The sequence below is a fragment of the Oenanthe melanoleuca genome, chromosome 2 (assembly GCF_029582105.1).
Source record: "Oenanthe melanoleuca isolate GR-GAL-2019-014 chromosome 2, OMel1.0, whole genome shotgun sequence".
NCBI lineage: Eukaryota > Metazoa > Chordata > Aves > Passeriformes > Muscicapidae > Oenanthe > Oenanthe melanoleuca.
The window spans coordinates 59,678,281-59,702,940 of NC_079335.1; the positions used below are offsets into that span (position 1 = coordinate 59,678,281).

General features: G+C 38.9%; 1 protein-coding gene across 1 annotated transcript in view; it reads right to left on the reverse strand.

The window, feature by feature from the left end:
- Positions 1-4,163: 4,163 nt before the first annotated feature.
- ERP44 (endoplasmic reticulum protein 44) overlaps positions 4,164-24,660 on the reverse strand; it is a 47,513-nt gene continuing 27,016 nt past the window's right edge. Inside the window, exons 5-12 of the mRNA XM_056484826.1 lie at positions 19,671-19,855; positions 19,144-19,259; positions 15,290-15,347; positions 13,835-13,951; positions 10,443-10,554; positions 9,842-9,983; positions 6,775-6,877; positions 4,164-4,760 (exon numbers count right to left, since the gene is read on the reverse strand). Coding sequence (XP_056340801.1) covers positions 4,659-4,760; positions 6,775-6,877; positions 9,842-9,983; positions 10,443-10,554; positions 13,835-13,951; positions 15,290-15,347; positions 19,144-19,259; positions 19,671-19,855 — 935 coding nt within the window. The 3' untranslated portion in view covers positions 4,164-4,658. The remainder of the gene's footprint in view (positions 4,761-6,774; positions 6,878-9,841; positions 9,984-10,442; positions 10,555-13,834; positions 13,952-15,289; positions 15,348-19,143; positions 19,260-19,670; positions 19,856-24,660) is intronic.

Below are 24,660 nucleotides of genomic sequence, written 5' to 3' on the forward strand. Positions count from 1 at the left end.
GTTATGTATATATCACATCTGCCTCCATCAGCCATATCAGATCAGCACTGGAAGCAGCTTCCCCCCTTTCCAGGCAAGGCAATTAATTTGTAAACTCCCCGCCTTGCTCAAAATGTAGTTATGAATTAAACAATCTAAGCAGCAACCCTGCAGTACTGCTAGTGGAGGGTAATAATTTTCCATGGCTATTCAGCTCCTTGGCTTGTCCTGAGAACACCATACAGGATGAAGAGCCAAGCTCTGGCATTCTGAACTTGAAGCCTCACATTGCTGAAGCAGCACTTACTGCAAGATGTTGCCTTTGCTTCTCACGGAGCTCAGAGGGCCCTGGTGGGAGAGCTGAACAGCTTCCCTGGAAGGGAGTGCTGCAGCCAGGCCCACTCCCTCTGCAGGCTGTTGTCCCTCAGGGGTGGTGTGAGGCCCCAGGTCAGCCAGAGAAGCAGGGAGGTCCCTTTACATTGGCAGTGCCAGCTGGCAGCCCCAGAGGTGGGGACACGGTTGGAAATGTCAACCTCATAGAGCTTACAGCGTAAGCCACCCTTGTTTGGGCAGCTGCACTCTTGCATTACTCTCCAGTGCCAAGCCTTCTTCTTCCACCCACACTGCAGTGTAGCTGCTCAGCCTCTTCAAGATTTTGGGACATGCTGTGGAGCCTGTATGGGATGAGATGCTGGCAGTGCTTTTGCTTGCCTTTTATAGTGGACACCTGTTATCTTACCCTCCTTAAGAAGCCTTTTGCTTCTGGAGCTTTCATTCTTAAATGCAAAAGTGTTAACATGTTGTTATTGTCAAATAATTGTACAATTGTCACATAATTTACTGTTACTGGTCCTACCTCCACCCTTTCAGGACACTTCCCACACTACTGCTGCTACTGTTTGGGGGAACAGAAATTGAGATTGCGAAGCCGCTTTTTAAAGTTTTTAGATTGGTCGATTCATCCTGAGCTCTGCTTGAGTTGTTTTCTTAGGTGCACAGTGAAGTCAGTATTGAGATAAGGCTCCCTAGAAGGGAACACGGTGCAGGGAAGTGTACTATAGAAAGAACTCCCTTTCAATAACCAGTACTTTGATATCATCACTGGAAATCACTGTCTGCTAATGACAGATGATGGGGTTTTGTGCCTAGAGACATTGTAAGCAACTGTTAGTTACAGCACAAATAACTTCTTCTAAGCAGTGCTTCCTTATTACTTTTAAAATACTGAAATTGCTACCAGCCAGAGCATTATGTCTATTTTAAGTAGGTCTGAGATTCAGGGAAACAATGTGTGCAAGAATAGTTTTCACAAGTAATTGCAGACATTGTCAAAAATGCATGTGTTGAAGCCTTGGTGCCTGCACTGGTAAAATCAGCTGGAGTGCAAAACATAACCTGAGTAATTCAGCTCATTTGCTCCTGACAGTCAACAAGTCCTTTCCTTTCAATGCATCTGCTTGGAAGGTAAACACAGTTAATGAGCTTGTAACAATTTCATACTAAGGCTGTTCATTCATTTTATATTTATTCTCTACATTTAAAGGAAGACACTAAGAAAAAAAAGTGTTCTTAATCAGCAACTGGTTGATCCTTTGTATGATTTTCAAATGTGCTCTCTGCTTTCCTGCTGTATGCTGTGAAACCTCTTGCATTTAAATGACAACAGGCACATCTGTGATGTTTTGGACTCCATCCTCTCCTCCCAAGCTGGAATAATGCCAGGACAATCTAAATTCAAAAGACTGAATTCCTGCCCCAGCTTATACAAATTCAGCTTGGTGTGCACTCATTTTATGAAATGTCTACTTCAAAAACTATTCTTCCCCCTTGCATCCTTGCAGAAGCAATTTGAAATCATTGTGTACACACTAGATGTGGGAGACTGTTATTTAAGTTACGATATTTTAAAATACGTGGGTTATTTACATATGTGAAGAAACATCAGCATGTGAGTAACCAAACTAGCAATTATACTCAGAAGAATTGTAAGATATAAATAATTCTTTCAAACCAAATAAAAGTTTTTGTCTACAAGACTGGTTGGAGCATTTACTGAGAACACCAGGGTTTATTTCCTTTCAGCATCTAAAAGATTAATCCCCCCAAAATTTTGTATTATTAAAATAATTGCACTACCATGATATAAGAATCCTGTAATGAGTTCCCAAGCACATACTTCAACTATCAAAATATTTACATTGACTGAAATGAATACAATAATACAAGTTTCTGAAATGTCACAGGCATCCAGTAACTCATATGCACGTGGTAGCTCAGAAACAGACTCAAGTTCAATGGAAGAGAGTTTGGAATGGTTTTGTTCCCTAAGGGGATGACACTGATATTTTTAACAACTTCTCCTGGAAAACACTGAGAAGTGAGAAGGGACTGGGAAGCTGAGCACCAAATCATTAAAACCCCAGATGTAGATGATCAGAGTGGAAGGGCTCAACTTGAAACACAGCTTGGATTTTGACAAGCACTTGGCTCTCTCAACACAAATTCTGAGTATCACCCGGTAAAAGCACAAGTGCCCCTCAGCAGCAGAATGGGCAAGCCCAGCTCAGCTTTAGCTGCTCAACCTTCCTGCATGCAAAGAGAAGAGACACTTGAGCATTGGTGCAGCTGGGTCAGTGGCCATCAAGAACCCCGGAGAGTCAGGTCCAACTCCAATCTATACACACCAAAATTACTTGAGCATGTAAAACTGTTAAATTTAACTGTCAGCCTAGTGCTGGGATGCCAAAGCTCTGGGAGTCAAGTCCTTTCCCCCAAAAGCAAACCTGGATTAAAGAATAGCAGAGGGACTTAATCTCTTTCACTTTCTAGCTAAAAGCACCAGCCACTGGACTGCTGCGTGGATGATGACCATCTCTTTTCAGAGAGTAGCTCAGACATCTTCCATCAAACAGCAATTACAAATTCTGTTCCAAGAATCCCAAGGACAAATAGGAACCTCAGAAGAGTAAGGTAAGTACTTGCAGGTATCATGTAAGAAGTGACTAAAATTTCAGGTGCCAGAACTCCTCCAGAACCTGCAGATAACAAATGTCCGCCTTAAAACCACACCCTGCTCACATCTTTTGATTCCAGCTGGAAGCCAATATGACTCAGCTGCCAAATATGCTTGATTTGTGATGAGATGGAGAATGGGACAGGGGAAGACCTGGCTTTCAAGCATTTTATATGCACTCCAAAAATGCAGATTCACAAAACCAACAACAAAAAGTATAGCTGTGAATAAAGTTTTGTGATATTGTTTTAGCTCCCACCTCTGCAGCTGCTTAGCCAGCTGTAGGTTAGTGTAGTACCAGCAACTCTCTCCTCAGAAATGCTCCCTAGAAATCTGCTGTGCCTGGTGCTTCAGGGGCTTGAGTCAGGAGCCCATCATGGGATCAACTCTTGCCACAGCTTCACGGGGCCACGTAAATCCTCTGTCAATAACTGAGCCAGTGGCACTGAGCTGAGAGGCAAAACAGTCCTGAGCAGTGACTGCACAGGTTGGTGCTTTCCTAAGCAAACCCAAACCCAGAGAAGTCTGTCCAGAGAACAAGCTTCCAAGGACACTGAACCCTGGGGCCCAAGTCAGACCTACAGTCTGTGCAGTAAGTGCACTGTACAAATCCAGTACTGTTTCATCTCCAGCAATGCAGCACAAATCAACAGATATTCTGCCATCTCAGTTTCTATATGTTCACCCAGCAGCTTGAAGGCTGAGAAAAGCCTGTAACAGAAAGCCCACAAGGAAAGTGGCAATTCCTTCTTCAGAGCAGAATTCAAAGACTACACAATAAGTAAGGCACAAGCCAGGCAAAGAGTAACAGAAAATGTGCAATGGTTGCTTGAACAGTGTCTGCCAGGAAGGCAGGGACCCAGAAGAGAAAAAAAACAAAATACCCAGAGACTAATGGTAACATACATACAGATACAAATTTAGGACAAACTCAGATGCCAGTCTAGTCCTAGTCCTCTCTGATTTTGAAAGGTTTTTAACATTCCTGTCCTTTTACCACAACCACATGGGTAGCATAACAATCTCAGTTCCAGGAAATCGGAGCAGGTCAGTACAGCCCCTTCATTCAAAAAACAGCCATTATCATCAGAACTTTTCCTCTCCTCACTTGGTATTTTAACATTTGGGATTGCTTAACTGCTTAGATATTTAAAGCCAGTAAACCACCACACAAGATTCTGTAAAACTTTAATTTATTCCCCTCCCAAGTATCCAGAATAGAAGACCCTTTTAAGTTGGAGAAAAATGTGACAAAGAAATAGATTGATTACCAGGATAGCTGTTCACAGAAGAAGAAAAAGCACATACTACCAAGGTTACACAGAAAACAACCCAAAAGTCCTATTTAATGGGATAGTGCAAGTTAACAGCATGTCTCTGGCAAGGATACCTTCATTTGGATTATAAAAGTTTTACAGAGTTAGATCAAGAGTCTGGATGGGTCTCTGATATTTTACTATAGCATTAAGAATGTACTGTTTGAAAGATGCTGTACAGAATGACCCACCAAACAAATGTATTTACAAGCCTGGGGAGAAAAAAAATTATTTTTCAGTTTATTCAAAATAAAAATACACATAGAATTATGAAAATATAGGTTTACTATTTCCACCACACAGAAGTCAATGCTGCTGTCTGAAAGGCTTGCAAGATTATTTCAAGTTTTTTAAAGTTCATCTTTTTCCCTCAATAAGGTGTACCTATGTTCACTGGGTGCCAGTTTCTGGAATGAGCTCTCTGGTGGGCTGCTTGCTAAATCCTGAATTGGCTGAAAAACAGAACAAACAGTAAAATAGTTTGTTAGACTAATAACCATTCACCCCCATTAAATGAATTTCGAGCATGAGAGTGCACAAATGTCCCGCATTCTCACAAATTGAGTTTGAGAGTTTTTTTGGAAGGTGTGTTCCAAGTCCCAGGTAGGTGGAACACAGACACACACAAATTAATTAAGCAACTCCAGTTAAGGATATTCCTTTTGTTGCAACATGTCAAGGGCAACAGCCATCACATGGGTTTCTGTACAGGTTACACAAGTATTTCAAATGTACCACACTGTATTTGCTTCAATCTACCACTTGCTTTGGGGGTATTCTAGTTTTATGTGCATGTGTTTTATGAGATATACCAGGGCAAAAGTGACATCACTGCAAAAGTATTTTAGAATTACTTCTCCAAGGAAACTAAAAGAAAACTCCCCATATAAAAACACATGCATTCAAGGGGCATAGGTGACCCGCGACAGCAGCATCCAGTTTAGTTAAGGCCAGTATTTATTACCGTTGCATTTACATCTTCCACAAGATGGCAGGATGCCATACAGAGATGGGAATTAAACAGCCCAGGTTTTGTGTGCATTTTTAAAGGCAGAAATGAGGCAGGAGCAAGCCTGCAGCTCTGGGTCCTGTGCCTGTGCCCAGACAGGCAGCAGCAAGATCCAGGGACTCCACAGGATTCCTCTCTCCCTGGCAAAGCCTCCTCCTCAGGGCAAGTTCCTAGCCTATGCCTCAGTCTCCAGCCCTTATTTCTGCCCCTCCTCCTGATGACCTGAATTCTCGTTGCTCAATGAATTTCTGAGAAACACAGGGAACTAGGAGTCAGCCCACGTGTTTTCACAGCCAGTCATGACAGCATTCAAAAGCAGTCATTCTCCTGGCCAAGGCAAGCCCTCCAGGGCTTTCACACTTTTAAACCTTTTGAGCAGGGCAACAGGAGGCTGCACTCAATCGACTTAGAGCAGTACCATCCTTACCACATCCCAGAGATGAGCAGGAAAAGGAGCCTCTAGCTATAAATGGTTTCTGTCTCTCAGCCATGCAACGGCCCAAGGCTTGACAGCACAAGGGCACCAGGGCTCCTATGGGACCAAGGGGGCCCTTTGAGCCCTGGACAACACAATGTATACGTTGAAAAAAGTGTTTAAAAATGGTTCGTTCTTTGGAGGGTGCCCAAGGTAGCGAAAATATTCTCTGACAGTTAAATTTGCACTTTTCAGTGGGACCCCAACCATGTAAACTGAGTGGAGTATCAAAAAGATACAAGACTGGGATGAACAGAGGGAATTTGGGCTGGTCTTTTTTTGGCTTTTCTGACACTTGTTTGACTTTTGTCTGGAGAAGAAGCTATAGCTGTGTTGCTGAAGAGATCCCAGAAGTGACTTCCAGGCATGTAATTACACAACATAAAAAGCTTTGAGCAGAAACATGAGGAAATCAAACTGACAAGTGCAGCCTGTGAGCACTGCTAATGCTGTTTGTCAACCGTATTAACAAAAGCAGTAAGGCCTATTACTGCTTACCCATCCTTTCTTGATGCTCTAATAATTTGCCTCCTGCTTGCATTGGTAAATATATAAAACATTCAATCAATTGTTGTTTCCCCTTAGAATCACCCTCTAGAAATGCATTGTGTGGGAAATAACGCAGCTATGATGGATTATCAGCTTTTGCACTGAAATCACAGGAGAACCTAAGAGCAGCTCTATTAAGTAAGGTCATCCAGCCCAAGATTTCCTGTTTCAGCGGAGAAAATAAATATTCTTACATTCTTCCCTTATTCAAGGCAAATAAGTGTCATACTGCCCCTAATACCCCCTCTGCCTTTACCCAAAGAAGGTTGAGGAGCCAAGCAAAAGTGGTAATGTTATGCTTCTGTCAAAAGATTTTCTCTTTTAAATGCCTGAAGTTAAAAGTACAAATATACTAGAAAGTACAGCTCTGACAAGCAGTAGTAAGAAGGCCTTTACTAAACAGCCAAATGAAATGCATTTGTTGTAACCTTACCTGACCAGGTGCTACATCAGTTGGATCAGGGCCATGATGAAACTCTCTATGCAATTTTCCAGAATGCAAGTCTAGTACAAATTGCTTCAGTTTACCTGGAACTCTGGAACAAATTCAACAGAAACACCCACGTTTATTACAAGTTAAGTCCAAACACAGGAGATTTAAAGTGCACTGCTAAGAGTAGCCAACTTCTGTTTATCTAGCACACTATGCCTACTTTTAGGTGATTAATAGAGGACAGGGAGCCACATAGCTTGCTAAGGTATCCCACCAGCTTCTTTTTTCTTTCCACTGTCTCTTCAGAACACAGCAAGTATTTCATCTTTTCAATAACTCCCACAGAGCTGTACCAGCCAATAACTTCATTGTAAACTCCCTTCAGCTCCCCACTAACTGTAATGTAAGAGGGAACAGCAGGTTCCAAGTGCACAGTTTACAGATACAAATGACACTTGGGGAGCACTATTGACAAAACATCTTTGAAAGGCTCTCTACTGCCTCAGCAACTGCACATAGACCACAGATAAGCACTAAGAGGATATCAATGTAAATCTAATCTGAGATCATCTACTGTCACCCACAGCAAATGTGCTTAACTACAGCATCCAGTTTTATTTGTGAAATGTCAAGTTGACTAAAAATCTCAAAGTGAAGAGTTAATCTAGTAAGTATTAAAGATGAGAGAGAAACTATAGTGTGAGCACTATGCATGAAATCTAAAGGTAATGCGTGAATGGACACAGGTTTTGTAGGGAGTCTTTCATCAAATCAATTACTACATTTAGGAAAGAGGAAGAAAGTGTGGTCAAACTATCAGCAATATTTAAGATCATCAGAAAACTCTATAGATAAACTACAGCAAATATTGATTCAGAGGGTAAAATTACAGCAATGTCTGTCACCAATCAGAATTACACTGGTACTTTAAGGGTCCTCTTCCCATCCCAGATGAGATCATAAATTAGAACCAATGGAGAAAAAAGGGGTTAATTCCAGCCTGGTTATAGGGACAGCATATAGGGACAGCAGACTTACTGCTCCCTGCTTTTGCTCAGGCTCCTGCCCTGTTCTAGGTCAGGCACATTGCTGGAGACATTCTCCTCTCCTAATGCAGCAAGGGCACTCGGTGCCTGCAGCCTCGTGTAGCTCAGCCTGTTCTTGCTGAGAAGCTACAATCCAGGTGTTGGACACTCCTTGCCTATAATTTCCAGCCTGGAACAGCAGGATGAACAGGGCCAGGTGGCCAACAGATGAGGATAAAATAGTGATGGTCTTGTTAGCCTGCCAAGTGCCTACTCTCCAAAAAGACAATGAACTCCCTAAAGAGAGAGAAAATCTTTTAATGGGCCAGTTCTGAAAGTGCCATATCCAAACCCTATTGGCTGGTGGCAGCACTGAGGTTACAAGAGACAGCCTGGGGCCAGTTTATAGGAGTCCAGAAGGTTACCTGAAGTGGTAGATGAAAGTCTCAGAATTAAAGTTTTGCTTATTATTAAAAAATAAAACCACCACACAAAACCACCAAAGAAACAACACAAACAATCAAACCAAATATCCAAACTATATATATACAAAAGAGTATCTTCCCAGGAGCTCCAAGACCTTGTTGTTCCCAAACTGTGTTTTGCTATTTCTGTGTATCAGCTCAACCTCCTAGAGTAAGGTTGAGTAATTATTTATCATTAGGCAACTGTCTACAATCCTGACATCTCTTTCAGCTTCATTTGTAAGTGACAACTGGTACACATCAAGCAAGTAGCTCTCATTATCCTGACAGCATTTCACAGAAACTGAACATTTAATAAACATAACATCAAAGTCTAAACTAAACATCACTACTACCTCTATACGAGATGTTAATTTGTTTTAGGGTTGTTTAAAAAGTGGCAATAAAAAGAGTGGTTTTAAAATGCGAGTATCCTGCTATTTTTTGCTAGGGTCTGCAGTGAATACAATCTTCCAAAGAAACAGAAATACAGGGAGAAAAACAGTCACTTATCAAGAATTTCAACATACATAGCCTCAGATATTTGAAGATACATCAGAGAACCTTTTATAGACAACTTGTGGAGAATCACAGAAAGAAGCTACGTTTGAACTATCCTCCCAATTGTCAGTATCTCAGGCAGAAAATGTCTCCCGGAATAGCAGAATTAGACATGATATTACATTCACATTGCACGCTAAGTCTGAGATTTGAATCCTTAGTTTCAGCAAAAATGAAATACCCATTCTAAACGTCTAACCAGGAGTTAGCAGGCAGTGGATGGGCAGCTGCCTCCTTTGAGACAGAAACTGGACTTCTACACCCAACCAGAAGACAAAAACAGAGAACTTGTCTCAGGCTGAAAGCCTCTGAAGAGAACATTTACACATCTTCATTCCTTGACTGATCCATGCAAGAAACATCAGCTTCCAAGGCAGCACACCATAGAGTCAGGCTGAGGTAATGAGGGTTACCATAGCAGTATTTCACCTCAGCACCCTGGTACTTTGCTGTAACGTATTTTATCCAGACAAACATGCCAGTGATTGGCCATTTTCCAAGTTGCACATGGAAAATTTCACAAACTCACACAACCATTTCTTTGCCAGCTTTCCAGGTGTAGACTAATGAAGGAAGGCTAGAATTGCACTGCAGGAGAAACCAAACCAGCAGGCTGGGAATTATTACATGCTGCTTTTTACAGCAATCTCTGAATAATACAGTACTTAACATTCCATATAGTATTTTCAATCTTTCAAAGTTGAGATATCTAGATCACTACTAAAAACACCATGCCAGGCTCCAAATACCTAACCATGATGGAAAATAGCAAAACTGAGAAAGAAGACCACCATCTAAGAACTTAATATAAAATTCTTTTCTTGCATAAAGTAATACAACTCCATTTAAACAATGACTTCACACCAGCTCATCCTGCTTTAAGGTTCTGACACTAAATCACACAGAGGCAGCCTTACCTATCCCAGATTTGCTCATCTTCCTGCCACAGTACTGTTTAAAGTATGAGCCTTTTCATTTGTACTTCTCAAATTAAAATGCGCCAAGAAAAATACTTACGACAAGTCACTGAAGTCTGGAAAGACATACATGTGCCTGAAGCTATCAATGGCAATGACAGGGCAGTCTGCTGGAGTCTTCTGAATGTGGAGGAGTGGATGCCTGAACTTGTCACAGTCAGCATGGAGGAAGTTTATTGTACCTTAACATTGTGAGCAGACAAAAAAACATGTTAGGATTTTTTTTATTATTATCATCTTGAAACCCACTTGAAACCACTTTCCTACAAAGATGGAGATATTAGATAGATACAATACGCAAAACCTGAAAATAGGTCTAAACACCACCACCAAAATAACAGATTTTCTTAAAAGTGGGGTGTTTTTTTCCATATTACAAACTGAAGCTTTGTTTAATGCCCTCTCAAAACACATTAAATCATTTAGACAAGAAGGATTTCTGAAAGTTACTTACTAATAAATTCTGCATCTATTTTAATAATTTCCAGAGGAGTTGGTCCTCACTGTCAAAAATGCATCAAGCCCATCAGTCTCAAGAGCTTGAAAACTACAATTCTGTTCGGCCTTTACTTCCACTCCACTGAGTTGCCTGAAAAAAATTATATCAGTAAAACCAAGAAGTAGTGGCAATTATTACACACCTTTTTCACCTATTAACTGCCGTGCAACCTCCTGTTGGAATTTCTCTAAACTCTCCAAGTCATCCTTCATGTGGAAAAGTATGAGAAAAGGAAGGCCTTCTTCTGTCAGTTCCTGCACAGAAAACAAAGGACAAACTCATTTCTTCCATTTCTTAAGGGCACCAAATTAAGAGATTCCAACAATTTTCAAATTCAGTGAGATCTCTACTTTCAAAACAGATGAAAGAGCAAGACTAAAGATGTTAACTGCTGACCCTTCTGCTGAGATACCTAAGTGCTACAGTTAACCATGTTTCCTTCCTCTTATCATATACAACAGATGCAGGATGAGAACTAGTCATTATCAGCATCTTGGGGAAGGGATACACTTTCACTGGAATACTTGTGCAAAAGAAATAATCCGATTCTGAAGAAACACAGCAGCTCCAGAGAAACTATAATAAAGCCTGAGCACCATGGTGTAAAATGCTACAAAAGGCTGAGGGTGTATTCTAGAATCCAGTTCTAGCTTATCCACATAAATTGGTGCTTTCTTAGCATAACACAAGTGTCTTTGAATAACTTGATCCCCTCCTCACCAACAAGGAGAAAAGCAGAAGCTAATGACACAGCCAGAGCAGTTATGATCAAGTACTGCTCTCCGGCCAGTAACTGTGTTCTGACTGGTCACCCTTTGTTGGACAGGCAAACTTTAGTTCTTCACATGAATGCATTCTTGCAGCCCAATACCTTTTAAAGATCTCTGCCCACAGATGGATAAATACACGATTACCCTGAATAATGTATTCATGATTTTTCTTCTACTCAAACACAAAACAAAACACAAACAACATGCACTTGCTTTCTCCAAAAGTGATTTTTGTCAGCTCAACTCATTACAGCCTGATTGAAAAAATAATCATTTATCATCTAAAAATGCCTACAGTTGTCTTCATTTGCACAACTAGTATAAAAAATAAGTACTGCTATTGCTTTGATTCTAGCCTACATCAGTATAAAAACTGTGCTTTTTGAGAAAGATATTAGTGTCTTGTTCTGCTACCAAATAGAAGCATTTCTTCAGATATCTTCAATTTGCAGTAAGTTGAAGAAAAGACTTTCCTTATTAGTAGGCAGCCAGTTACACAGGGTACATGAAATGGCTTTTGCTCTTCCTTCAACCAAGTCCATCAGGCAAGCTGAAGCATGGTCTTTTAAACACAAGACTGCAGAGATCCTCATAACTTCAGTACTCTTGAATTCCAAACTTCCCAAACCATCCCTAAAACAATGACTAATCATATTTGTTCATTCTCATTTTTACACATACAAATGCAGCTGGGTTTCAGCCTCCTCTCTTACTACAGGATGGGAAAAAGTCTGTTTTGTCTCACTACAATTACGGCTCCATTTTCCCACTCACTTCAGCAGGTACATTTCCAGAGGGAGAACTCCTAAACAGAGCTTGGTATTCTGGCTCTAAGGTCTTCTCTTGCTTGCAAGCAGCTAAAATGACAACCTCAGCAAGTTACACCCACAAGATCAATTCATCTCCAAACAGGCTGTAAGAATAGCTGGCATGAACATTGCTAATTTTAGCCCTTCCATAAGGATTAAATTCTTCTATAAAGTCTTCCCTTTGTTTCCTGCTATTCCAGCTTTCATATCACATCTCACTGATCAGGCAGGACAAGTGGAAAGGCCCTCAAAAGCTACTGTGTTGTTTGGTGCTAAGAAAATCAAAAGACTTTCCATTAGGTCTCAGCTTCCCACATCACTTCTGTGTGCCTTTGAGAAACTTCTTACTGGTTCAAAACCTCACAGTTCAGCACCACCATTAGACCACACAGATTCACTGCACTGATTTCACACAGAACTACAGAGCCTGATCACTGGTTAAACAGGGATTTCTTGTGAATGGTATCCTGATCCAAACAGCCTTTGCTGGTCAAGCACAGGAACTGTCTTGAATGGGCAGTCTCCTTAAGCAGAAAACCCTGCTTCAAAGCTCAATTACTGTGTGGTTCAAGTGTATTCTAGTGCCATCAATACAGTTTAGCAGTCACAGCACTTCATGTTTTTATTGTGCAATATGCACAATAAGAGCCCATTTAAATAACTGTACAATCTCAGAATGCAGAAGCATCTCAATTTTGGAATGTTTAAATTTGTTTGCGTACCAGCAACACTGAAATTTTTAAACAAACTTTGCCAGGCAAAATGTCACATTGCAATTGTTACTATCTGCCTAAGCAAACAGGAATCAAGGGTTAAGGGAGCAACCAGAGAAACCACAACAGAATGAGGTACAAGCTAAAATTGATGAACCTTGGCTTCCAAGGCTTAGAATCCTGTTTGACCATGAGAAAAGTGCCAAGAAAAGTACCATGAAAATCTACTACATACTTCTAAAGATATTAACATGTGGCATCTTTTACATATTAAGATGCACATGAAGAATTAAGATTTGTTAGCTATCAGAACTTTCCAATAAAAGCTGGCAGGATTGACTAAAAAATAGTCAGTAAAAATGGCTTGAATAAAACCACCCTGTCCCTCCCTCTGCCATGAAACCTTAAGTGCTGCATGTGGCCAGAACAGCAGATTCAGGATAAAAAGAATTAAGTGTGCAAACTGTGAATGAATCACAACTAATTCTTTGTTTTCTCATCCAGTGTACTGTAATTTGTGACAAACCTTGGCAGATTTTCTAACAGTTTCTGTACCTATGTACAAATACTCCTTTTGAGATGCTACAAACTTGAAGTGGTTAATACAGTCATATTTTTCTACCATTCACATTAACTTCAGTGGGAGGCAGCTGAGGGTGTTTATAGTCTGGACAAAAGGAGGCTCAGGGGGTACATTATTGCTCTCTACAACTGCCTGAAATGAGGATGTAGCCAGGTGGGGCATTTGCTCTTCTCCCAGGTAACAAGTGACAGGAGAAGAGCAAATGGCCTCAAGTTGCAGCAGGATAGGTTTAGATTGGATACTGGGAAAAATTTATTCACTGAAAGGGTTGTGAAGCACTGGAAAAGGCTGCTCAGGGAAGTAGTGGAATCACCATCCCTGCAAGTGCTCAAAAAGACATGTGGATGTGGCACCTGGGGACAAGGTTTAGTGTTGAGCACAGTGGTGCTGGGTTAACTGCTGGACTCAATGATCTTAGAGGTCTTTCCCTCTGTTCAATAATTATAACTTCTAACTTTGGTAATGTATGAAACAACCACAGATCTGTCTCCAGTGAATTTCAAGAGTAACAAAAAAGCTCCTAAAGAATGAAAAGATATTATCTGACAGCCATTTTCTGTGTAAAACAAAACAAAGTTCTTTGATGTAGATTAGGGATCTTGAAAGAGACATTTTGGTTTTAAGAAAGAAAATATGTAGAAGAGTAGAAAAAGTCTTACCTCCCCATTCTCAAATGTGATTTCTCGAACTAGTGGTACACATTTATCTTGTGTCCATGCATAAATCAAATCAAAATTTGTTAGTGAGCCCAAATACACCATATCTGGAGCATTTTCCTGTTGAAAAGAAAAATACAGTAGGATGAGAAACAGTAAAAATGACATTGCTACCTACAAAGATTACCTATCAACATAAAATAACGATATCGATATAAATATTGAAAACTAATCTTATACCAGTATTCAACTTTGTTCATGCAAGATTTGTATAACCTATGTGATAAAAGAATAAATGGAAAATAAATATTACGTATGATAATTTATGCAGTCAACTCCATTTTATAAGACAATTTATAAATAATGGGAGATACTTTGTTCTAAATTAGAGATGCTTCAGGTAAGGGCTAGCTAAATTTCTGCTTTCTGCCAGGCTGAGAAATAATATCTCCAGACCTACACTAAATGCAGATAGAGAGCTGCTTCATGCTGATAGTTACAAAGACTCATCGAAACCCACTCAATGTCCTACAGGACTTGAAACTGGTATTTTACATTTGCTTTGCCAAAGAGATATGAATAAATAATAATTTTCCTTTATTTGCTAGTAGTTTTAACTTGTAATTCAGTGCTAGCATTCTTTAATTTAATTACAATTTTGGTTAACAAGAAGTGAAGCATGACTTCGCAAGCTGTGGCCATGATTAAGCACACCTTAATTCAGAAATGCCATATAAATTAAGTAACTTAATACATTCTGTTGTTCTGAAAAAAATAAAAATGTTTAGAAACTCCCTTCCCCCTCAAGTCTATTTGCATCTACTTCCTCTTTTGTAAGCAGCTCTTTTCATACAGTAAATTCAGAAAGGAGCAGATTTTTAGATAATATGTCTCTATAAAGCAATTCTTGCAGATTTTCTTCTGTACTGATTTTTTTTCTCAGTAAAACTATGAGAGTCTGTTAACCTACAGTTAATTTTATTAATTTTTTTTAAAATTTTAATTAACAGAAGAAATCAACACTTGTGGAATAAGGCACACAAGACAGTCAAAAGTCAGAAAAATACACAGTAATTGTAACTTGCTTTGAAAAACATGAAGTGTACCACCTTCACAGATTTTAAAGAGTTCTGCAGAACACATAGTACCTATACACATAATGTGTTGACTGTGTTTCTCAGAAAAAAAAAAAAAAAAAAAAAAGATTTATTTTTAGGACATGAATATTTCAAATGATAGATTTAGGTTCTGTGCATTAACTGTTAACATGTGAGACTGAACTTTTTCATTAACTCAGAAACACTAATTTCTATGATCCTATTCCTCACACTATTTAGTGATGAAATAAAACTAAGATCTGAGATGCAGTAACACACTGCATGATCTGAATACATTCTCCATTTGTTTGTTTTCACACATAATCACAACAATAAAAATAAAATACATAGTTACACTTACCCCTGGTGGCTTGTAGATTACATTGTCTCCACTAAATCTCTCTGCTTTTGAAATAGCCCTACAACAAACCAACAAGTAGGCATGTCTTAATACAGATGAATAAAATAACTGAGATACCAAGATTCATATTTTAATTTCCTATCCTTTCCTTATTTCTTTTTCCCCCCCCTTCACAATTTGAGAATTGAAATTATTAATTTTTAAAGTAAACTGTAAAGTTACTCCAAAGAAACTTGGCCTGCTTGGATAAGAGGACATTAAGGGAGTCAGCAAGACGCACCTCTAAGATCAGGAGTTTGAACTAAAAGCATCAAAGTGACAAGTGACAAATGCCAGGACAGTTTTGGGTAAAGACCATCATAGAATTTAAAAAAAAATCTTGAAGAAGCAAAGAGAAAGGTGGAATCTTGTTTGCATTTACTCTTCCTGTTCCACTGTTTACACTAAGAATTTACAGAACTTTGAGGTGTTCTATAGGCACAAGCAATGACAAAATGGATGGTAAGTGATTCCCACTGTCCATTTTACCCTCAGGACACATCTGGAGAGAAGACACAGCATGCAGTTTGTGGCCTCTGATGATAGGCACCACTAAGACACACAGTTCTTCCTTGATATTCATCTTACTACCTCACCTTGGTAAGCTCCTCTCTTGCCTTTAGAATATTTTACCCCAAATCACACCGAAGTGCCCTGAAAGCTGATAGTTTTTACCCCAAAATTATCACCTCTTATTCAAGCCAGTTGGAACAGCTGTGCATCCAATGGAGGAGACAGAAAAGAAAGAGAAGTCAAATTATCTGAATTTACCTCACTGCAAGATGAGCTAATCTTCCAGGGGTCTGAACAATTTCAAGTGTCAAGAAAAATAGACATCATAAGGCTTAACTCAAAGTACCTATGTTTTATTGATTTCTTTTGATCTAATTATCCTTTTCTTATCACATACAAAAGGTGCCTTGCAGAGTTATGTTACACCACAAGAATTTGTGGCAGTTAAGAGATGTGTATTTTAAAATGCATTTTTGTATTCCCAACATGACTCTCCCCATAATGTGAAATGAGGCTTCCTAGTGACAATCATCACTGAGGTAAATGACTTGTATCCCAAATAAACCTTCATAGAATAAGAAAGTGAAGCCATAGAAGCCACCTGCCCAACCACTCCTTGCTAAGCTGATGATAATCTATAATGAAATATATGCTCTAGGGTAACCCTGTGGTAGAACCCAAAATGTCCTCTTCTGTGTTCTTCCACTCCAGTGGCTGCAGCTATGACTGATTTTTTTTTTTATTTTTCAGATAACCCAAATAAAGTGGGGACATGATGTGAAAATCCCAAATGCCTGAAGATACACCTTTTTACAACAGCTACTAAAATGGAAACATTCCAGTTGGCGTTTTGTCTTTTTTTGAAGCAGTAATGTACAAGGTGAATCTCTGAAAAGCACACAACCCCCCACCCTCCCCTGACATATTTACTTGCTAATGTAAAATTAAAACAATTCCTAGATTTATTCCTTTCTTCCATGTTACTTACATTCTACTTGTAGTTCATCTTAGCCTTTTTAGATAAAAGTATTTTCAGCTTTTTTTTTTTCCAGTTCAACATTCTCTTTCACATTCACAAACATTACAGATTCATTTCTCTCTACTTCTAAAATCTACCTCTAACAATCTCCTCATCAGATTCTTCATCTATCTCTTCCTGCTTACAAGTCTTCTTTCAATAATCTTGTTCAGTGATCACTTCAGATCCTAATAGAACTGTAAGGACCAGTTGATTTAAAAACAGCTTTAAGCATCAAAATCATCTGCAACTAAGTACTATTAACAGAGTTTTAAAATAAGCTATTACAACTACCTAAAGCCAGAATAATTTTGGCATAATGGGACAGTTCTGTCTTGACAGCAGTTAGTCAAGCAACTGTTCTTCTCCTGTAAAATTGATTGTTTTATTTTAGCTTAAGAGAAATTTGAACATGACCACTCAGGTAACCTCCCCAAACCATTTTGGTAGCTGTTGAGCTCTATCCATAGCAAAACCAAAAGTCCTTTGCAGAGGCTGCCAGGATGCTCAGTCAGAAGAGTTCAATTGATCAATGCCAGCTCCCCATGAAGAATTTTGCTATGTATAATCTGAATAAAAACCACTGATCTGTAGCCAGCATCTCCCTTGGAAGTATTTTCACATACAATTTTTAGGAAGCTGAAGAGCCCCAGCTACTGAGAGATGAAAACATTTAGTTCCCAAGGTTGCTGTTGGGAAGGCTACACTTTAAAGCACTAACAGCTCCAGGCAAGAAAGGGAATGGGTGTCTGGAGATAAGAATAATGATAAACCTGCTGTGCAATCTGTATTTACACGAGCAGGTTATGAATAATCAAACTCTGATCCATTCCACTATGTCTGCTTATTGCTAATATCTGAATAAAAAATAAACCCCCTACAGCACCTACTTCAAGAACAGTGCCCAAAAACCCAGTGCTAACACTGTGTGGGAGGAAACTACTTCTCATTATATGCAATCAATAAAGAGCAAACCAAAGATGAACAGAATCAAAAAGCAGGAGAGTCAATGTCGAAAGTAGTGCTCTCACCAATAATTTTTTAAAGTTATTTCTGAAAAGACTGGGAAGTTGAATGAGGGGCAAAAAAATAACAAAAAAAATTCTAATAGCAACTCAGACTGGCTGTGCTGAGAACAAGGACAGATGCACCCATCAGAAAACACTTGAGATAATGGCACTCACTGGAGATAAGACTGTCAGACCACAGATTTACAAGCCATGGACAGGGCTGCTTACACAGTCATAGCCTTACCTAAGTGGGGACTGAAGGAAGGGAAAGCCATGTGCACTCCTGCACCTTGCAAACACTCTCCCCCACCCCCAAACTATTTTTAGAGACATATTGGAAGAGGCATCAGTGACTGATGACAGGATTTGTTCAAACAGATGAAACATTTTCTACCATGATACATCCTCTCAGTTTCTCTGCTATTCTCCACTACATCCAATTAAAAAAACTCCTGAGGCAACTCTGTGCAGCATAAAATCTAGCATAACCCACACAAATTCCTTATTTTGCAACTGTGGATAGACTGGAAACCACTACAATCACATTAATGCTCAATCACTTCAAACTGGGCAGTGCCAGCACATTAAACACTGCAGAATGAATCTACATTTTTATTTTATTATACTACTTAAAAAGTGAATCCCTCCCAATCTATTCTTCTGATGAATATTTTGAAATACCACTGTAAATCTGTACAAGGAGAAATCTGAATTCCTGTAGGTTTTTCTTCTAGACTTACACTATGTAACTCATAAATGCAATTTTCTTTCTAAGCTATTACACTGTGCAGTAACATAAAACTTGCATGAAAAAGGCCCAGGAACAGAAATTAGGTATTTTGGAACAAGGTCTGCTCCCCTAAGACCAAGAGGAAATGAGTAAGCAACTACATTCCTTACAGAGAAAAGAAAGGGGGAAAAAAAAGAGTTAATAATGAAAAAAAATCCTTTCCCTCTAATAATGCAGGTTTTTGGGAAACAAATGTCTACCATTCCCCCACCCAAACATCCTCAGGTACATTTAAACTATACTGACAAACAACGATAAAAAAAGAAAAAGGAAGCAAAAATAAAAGATTAATTTCACAGCAAGCATTAAGGCAAGGATGAATTTTGTCTTTCTATCTCCTCAGTGTATTTATCTATTAATGTTTAGTCTCTTCAGTTATGCCACACTGAAAATAATAAAGAAGTCTATTTAATTAAAATTATATAGACCTCATTAACGGAATTTCAAAAATAAAGTCACAAAATCAAAAATTTTCAAAACTTACCCAAAAGCAGAAAGGAACACACAATCATCATGCAAAATATTCGCTACTCTTTCAAAGGTTCTGTAATTATCAGAGTCCTTTTGCTCAAAATACCCAATAATATTTCTTCTGCTGCGCTGTAAAAACAAAGGTTGAATTATAACTTGCATCAAATTATAAAAAACTGTCATTACTCCTTATAGATATTAAATACAGAGATGCCATTCATTCAACAGTCAGTAAATGCAGAAATTAGAAATTATTTCTTTTTTGCCTTGTCAATATTCAGAAGAATCCTTGTATTTTTTGGTGAGGAATATTAAAAATATCCTGTCAAATACAACATATGATTATTTTCAAATTTTTAAAAGCAAGATAAGTAACTCAGTAGTGGAGTGAATGCTGCTCAAAGTGACTACACCAGACTAATTTGTAATACTACAAATGATCCTGTTTTCCACTCAATTTACAAAAACCACAAGGTACTGAACATTCCACAGTTAACATTGAAAAAAGATCTTGAGAAGGAATAAAATAGAAACACTTACATCAAGAGAACTAATTTCTTCCAAATCCTGGACCTCCCGAATAGGGTTACTTTTCTGCTGCCTGATGTAATCTGCTATTGCTGTCACAGATCTCTGGCCCCTGTATTCCCTCTTCATCATCATGCCATTCCGAAAGAGTTTCAGAGTTGGGTATTTGCTTATCCTGTACCTCTGAGCTATGTCAGCTAAAAAGAAATTAAGAAAATGAAAGCAAAGCCTTATAAATACAGAAATACACTGTACATGGTTTCTTATGCATGTATATGTCTGCCTGTATGTGGAATCTATGAACCAGCAGTTCAACATCTTTAAGCAACAAGAAGACAAAAAAAACCCCAAAAAACAAACAAACCACCCAACCCAACAAAAACAAACCCCCCCCTCCCCAAACCTTCACACCTCTATTCCTCCCATGAACTGATCTTCAAAGAAAAATATTACCAAAATCTGCACTAAGCAAAGACTCAACTTGGTCACATATACTCATTGAGTACACTTCCTACAAACAACTAGGAAGGCAAATTGAAGGGCATAGTAGGAACATGAGAATCTTCAAACCTTGCCAATCTCAGTTAATTAAGCCACTTGAGAAAATGTTAATAAAATAAATAATCTATTTTTCTTTAAGCTTATGATTTTCATCTCAACTGCAATGCTGGAAATACAACTGTCATGTCTGAAATATTTGAGAATGTAAGCCCTGTGCAAAGTATTTTTTTAAGGCTATGAAGGCCAGAAGACTGCTGTTACAGTTCTGAGATGTTAAGGTTTTGAACAAACACAAATTCCAGGTTTCTAAATTAAGGCAAACACATCTCTGGTCAACCAGTATCATCATTCCCTTCAAGATACATCTTCATTCATGTCTATATATGCAGTCCAGTCTTCTTCTAGACTTGGACCACACAGAGCTTTACACAACAAAGTAACATGTACTGGCATTAATCTAGGACAAGAGCACTAGCTCTTTTCATCTTTATGTAACAGGTCAGTTATTTATTTATTCACAAGACTTTCAAATGTAAAAGAATAAAAACAAAGAGGTTTTTAAGAGGAAAGTTAGAAAAGCAGCAAAGAAGAAAGCTAAGCAGAAGCAATACAGTCCAGTTTCCCACGCATCTGCATCCTGTACCCCTTAACTTCAACCACTACTAAGGCACTAGTGTGGTTCTTCACTGCACCCCAGCAGAGTCCTTAACATGCCTCTTTGTCCCTCTTCCTCTTGCTAAATCACTGGGACATCGCAAATTGTAGCAGGAGTTGCAGCTAGTTCCCAACCACACATTGATGGGAAAGCTCACACATAACCAGCAAGTGATTCATGGCACACTGAGCAGGATCTAGCTGCCTTGAGATTTTACAGCAGCCTTTGCTATGGTGTAGAAATTGGGTTTGTGCATCTCCAATATTCAGCAACTGCTTTAATCAAAGTTATAAAGTATTTAATAGCTTTGAATGCAAGTCTTCCCCCTTTCAGATGTGGCTGAAGTCCAGGAAAGAACTTCACAATTTTATGAGGAGGAACTGAAGAAATGAGGTGACCAGATATATCTTGGGTTCTTAGGAAAGCAAGAATAAAAACAAACAATAGAGACAAAGTATGTAATGTCAGATAGATTTCCACTTCCTTCTGGCTTTTGCTTTGCTTAATTATTTAATTAATTAATTATTTTATTCCCTCCTGTTCACTCCTCCCTGAAAATAAATCTAGGGGAAAAAAAAAAAATCTCACAGACTCTGTGAAAATTTATTATCGTCTTTTACAGAGTGGGATGCAGTTTACCTATACCTCTGGACCTAATTTCAATTAAATGCCCCCCAAATATGCCCATCTTCCCTGAGCTACTTAACCATTTGAGGTTCCAGTCAACCACACCCACCACACTTCCCCTTCTTTTCTCAAGGAAAGAGAGTAGTGAATTCAGCAGACTGGTTGATCCTTTGGAGGCAGAGAAGTTCCATTCAGTCAACAGAGAGAGGAAGGCATTGCAAGGGTGGCCTGTACACATATTTTCACTTTTCATGGACTCCTTACAAGCCACAGAGTACCCTTCAGGTGACCTGGATTAGCCCACACAAGGAAGGCAACCAAGTGGGGTCCATGAGCACATGTGGCACAGTACTGAATGATGTGAGAACAAATCCACTCTGACAAAAACATCCCTTCGCAGTTATACATTTACCACAAAGTAGATTTGCTTTCTATCTTACACTTACACTTTTTTAAAGAGAATGGAGAAGTCTGAATTCCATGCTGCCTGAAGAACTCCCAGTGAAACCATCATAATTTCAACTGCTGCTAGAACAATACTAATCCTACTTGCAGCTTTAGTTACTGAAAACAGTCTCTGTACCAGTTGCACAGCTTAGATGAGTCTGAGAAGTGAAAACAAAATGTGCACAGCAAAGGAATAAGAACCAGGTCAACTCCACAAAAATGTTCTCTAGCATCTCCCAACTTCAAAGCTTAGTCCAGGTCCTAAAAAGCTTTGCATCACTATAAAATAGCACAGAATTCAGTCTGTCAATTTTGACTAAGAGATCTTGATTTGTTTCCTAAATATCCCAGAAGTGCATTTCTTGATGCACTAATTACAGCTAAAGTTACGGTGAAACATTTTATGTCCTCAGTGAAGAGTACTTTTATTTCAAATTCATACAAATTTCTCCAGGGAGGATGCCAATATATTCAACATTAATGAACATTAGATTAATAATGTTTTCTTTCCTTAAACCTACCACATATTAGTTAAAGTACTTAAGAGCTGCCAGCAAGAAGGTGGCAAGTACAGCAGGAAGGAATCACTTTATATTTGCTTGGTAGAAGACAAACAACATCTGCAAGCCAGGCATTTGCTGCCCTTTTCCCCTGCTGATAGGAGGACCTTTGGTCTGACAGTACATGAGTTGATTCAGCCTTGACCAGGGTCTGATAAGGGACAAGGAGCAGCACAACGTGTCAAGATTTCACAGAAACACATTGATATTAACCACTCCTCCTGTTACAGAACTGCAAGGCAAGAGAACACCAAACCCCACACTTTTTGTCTCACAGCATGGACTTTTTCCCTCACATTATTTCCACAGCTATAGGAGGATGCAAGGGTTGAAGAATGGGCATTCAGGGGGTTATGCAGGTTCTCCAAGATGGAGAGTGCAGTACCTCAGGATGTGGATCTTCATCAAGGGCTGAAGTTGTGTAAAAAAATTAATGTTAATAAATGCCCACCTTCAAAGCTGAATTCAAACATTATTTCATAAGTCAGTACTTGCATGATCTTTACAAATTACATTGAGATTCCATGAATGCCAGTATTTGAACTAACACAGAGAAATGACACTCCTACACAAGTCAGTATTTGAAAACTGTCTTTTTACAAAAAATAAAATGCAAGTACATGAAAAATTGTTTGAATTAATTCAAAAGTTAAATAGAGTAAACCTTAAATGCTTCATTAAGCCCTGGCATTTGATACAGGTAGAGTTAGCATAAGCAGTGCAACTACAAAATTATATTCCTTTTAAAATTGGAAATACACAATGCAAATACATGAAATATTGCTGGAGCTCATTCACAGATTGCATTAGTTATAGTAAATCCTAAATTAAATTTAGAAATATTTCCTGACGTTCCCACTGTCCATTTTCTGATGAAAAGAGGTATTTGAAACAGACAAGGACAACCTACCTAAAAAAATAAAGTCGCCCAACTATAACTTTATGACTTTTTATTTTCTTCAGATATGAAGGTACCTAAAAGGAATAAACCTTGTGTTTGTATTTGCTGAATTGATCATTAAATCACAAATCCAGTGTCTATGCTACCAGAATAGCTTCACATTAGTTATGATAGGAAGTTACCAACACACTTGGTCATCTTTTCTTCTACAAATCAGAAACTTTGAGCAACAGCAATGACTGTTGGATTCAGATGATTCCTCCCCATTCTGCACATTTACCTGTTGACATGCAACCATTTCCAAACTACCCAGACTATTTTCCACTATTCATTCTGCCAACTCCAAAAGGAACATCTTAGTCACCCAGTTCTCTTCAGAGATGCACTGTATTGGTTGATACTTCTCCTGAGTAAAGCTCTGTCTTACAACAGGGAAGAGACAGCAGCTCGTTTTGAAACAAACTTTTATGTGAAACCTGACATCTACACATGTTTTCTAAGACAGTCTCCCACGCCACCTTCTGAGCAAGATCCTCTAGGAAAGCAGGCTTTGTGAGCTATCATTTGTGATCTGTATCTTTATCATATCTCTTGCACTGTCACCATTTCACCATTGTCAGAGCATCGTGTGTTTCTCTATTCAAAGGAATGCCAAAGACCATTTTTTGGGGTGCCTCAGGCTTTTCTCATGGTGTGTACACACGTTACTCAAGCTACAGCTTCAAGCAAGCACACAGCCCACCTTCTCAGAATGCTTCAGAGCCCACCAGTCTAGGTTAACACCACAACACACTATCCAAAGTTCAGCTAGCTAGGTATCATGTCACCAAGAACCTCAATTCCATAGCAACCAAGTTGAAATTAAATGTATAATGTGCTGAAAAACTGCACCAAAACCCACTATATTGAAGAAGGCTCCCACCCACAATGTAGCTAAGAAGGTCCTTCCTTCCCAGTGAAGGACCAGCAATACTTACAAGGGTCACTATTAACTCAGTACACTGTTCTAATTTTTCAGGGCCATAATTCACACTATGACTAAACAAATATATAGATTTTAAGTCTATGGGACTGGTTCTCAAAAAACGTGTCCAGTAGGATTTGAACAATACTAATAATTATCCTAAATGCCTACCTCATTATATAAGGCACCACCTGAAGAATTCACATGCTGAACAGAGGACTATAACAGCTGAAAAGTTATCTGAAAGAAAATCAAAGTTTCAAAACTCAAGCCCTGTAAAAATAACTTCTGAAAATACTCAGTGTCCCTTTTCCTAGAGGAGAGGGGGGTGGTGTTTTCACGTTGCC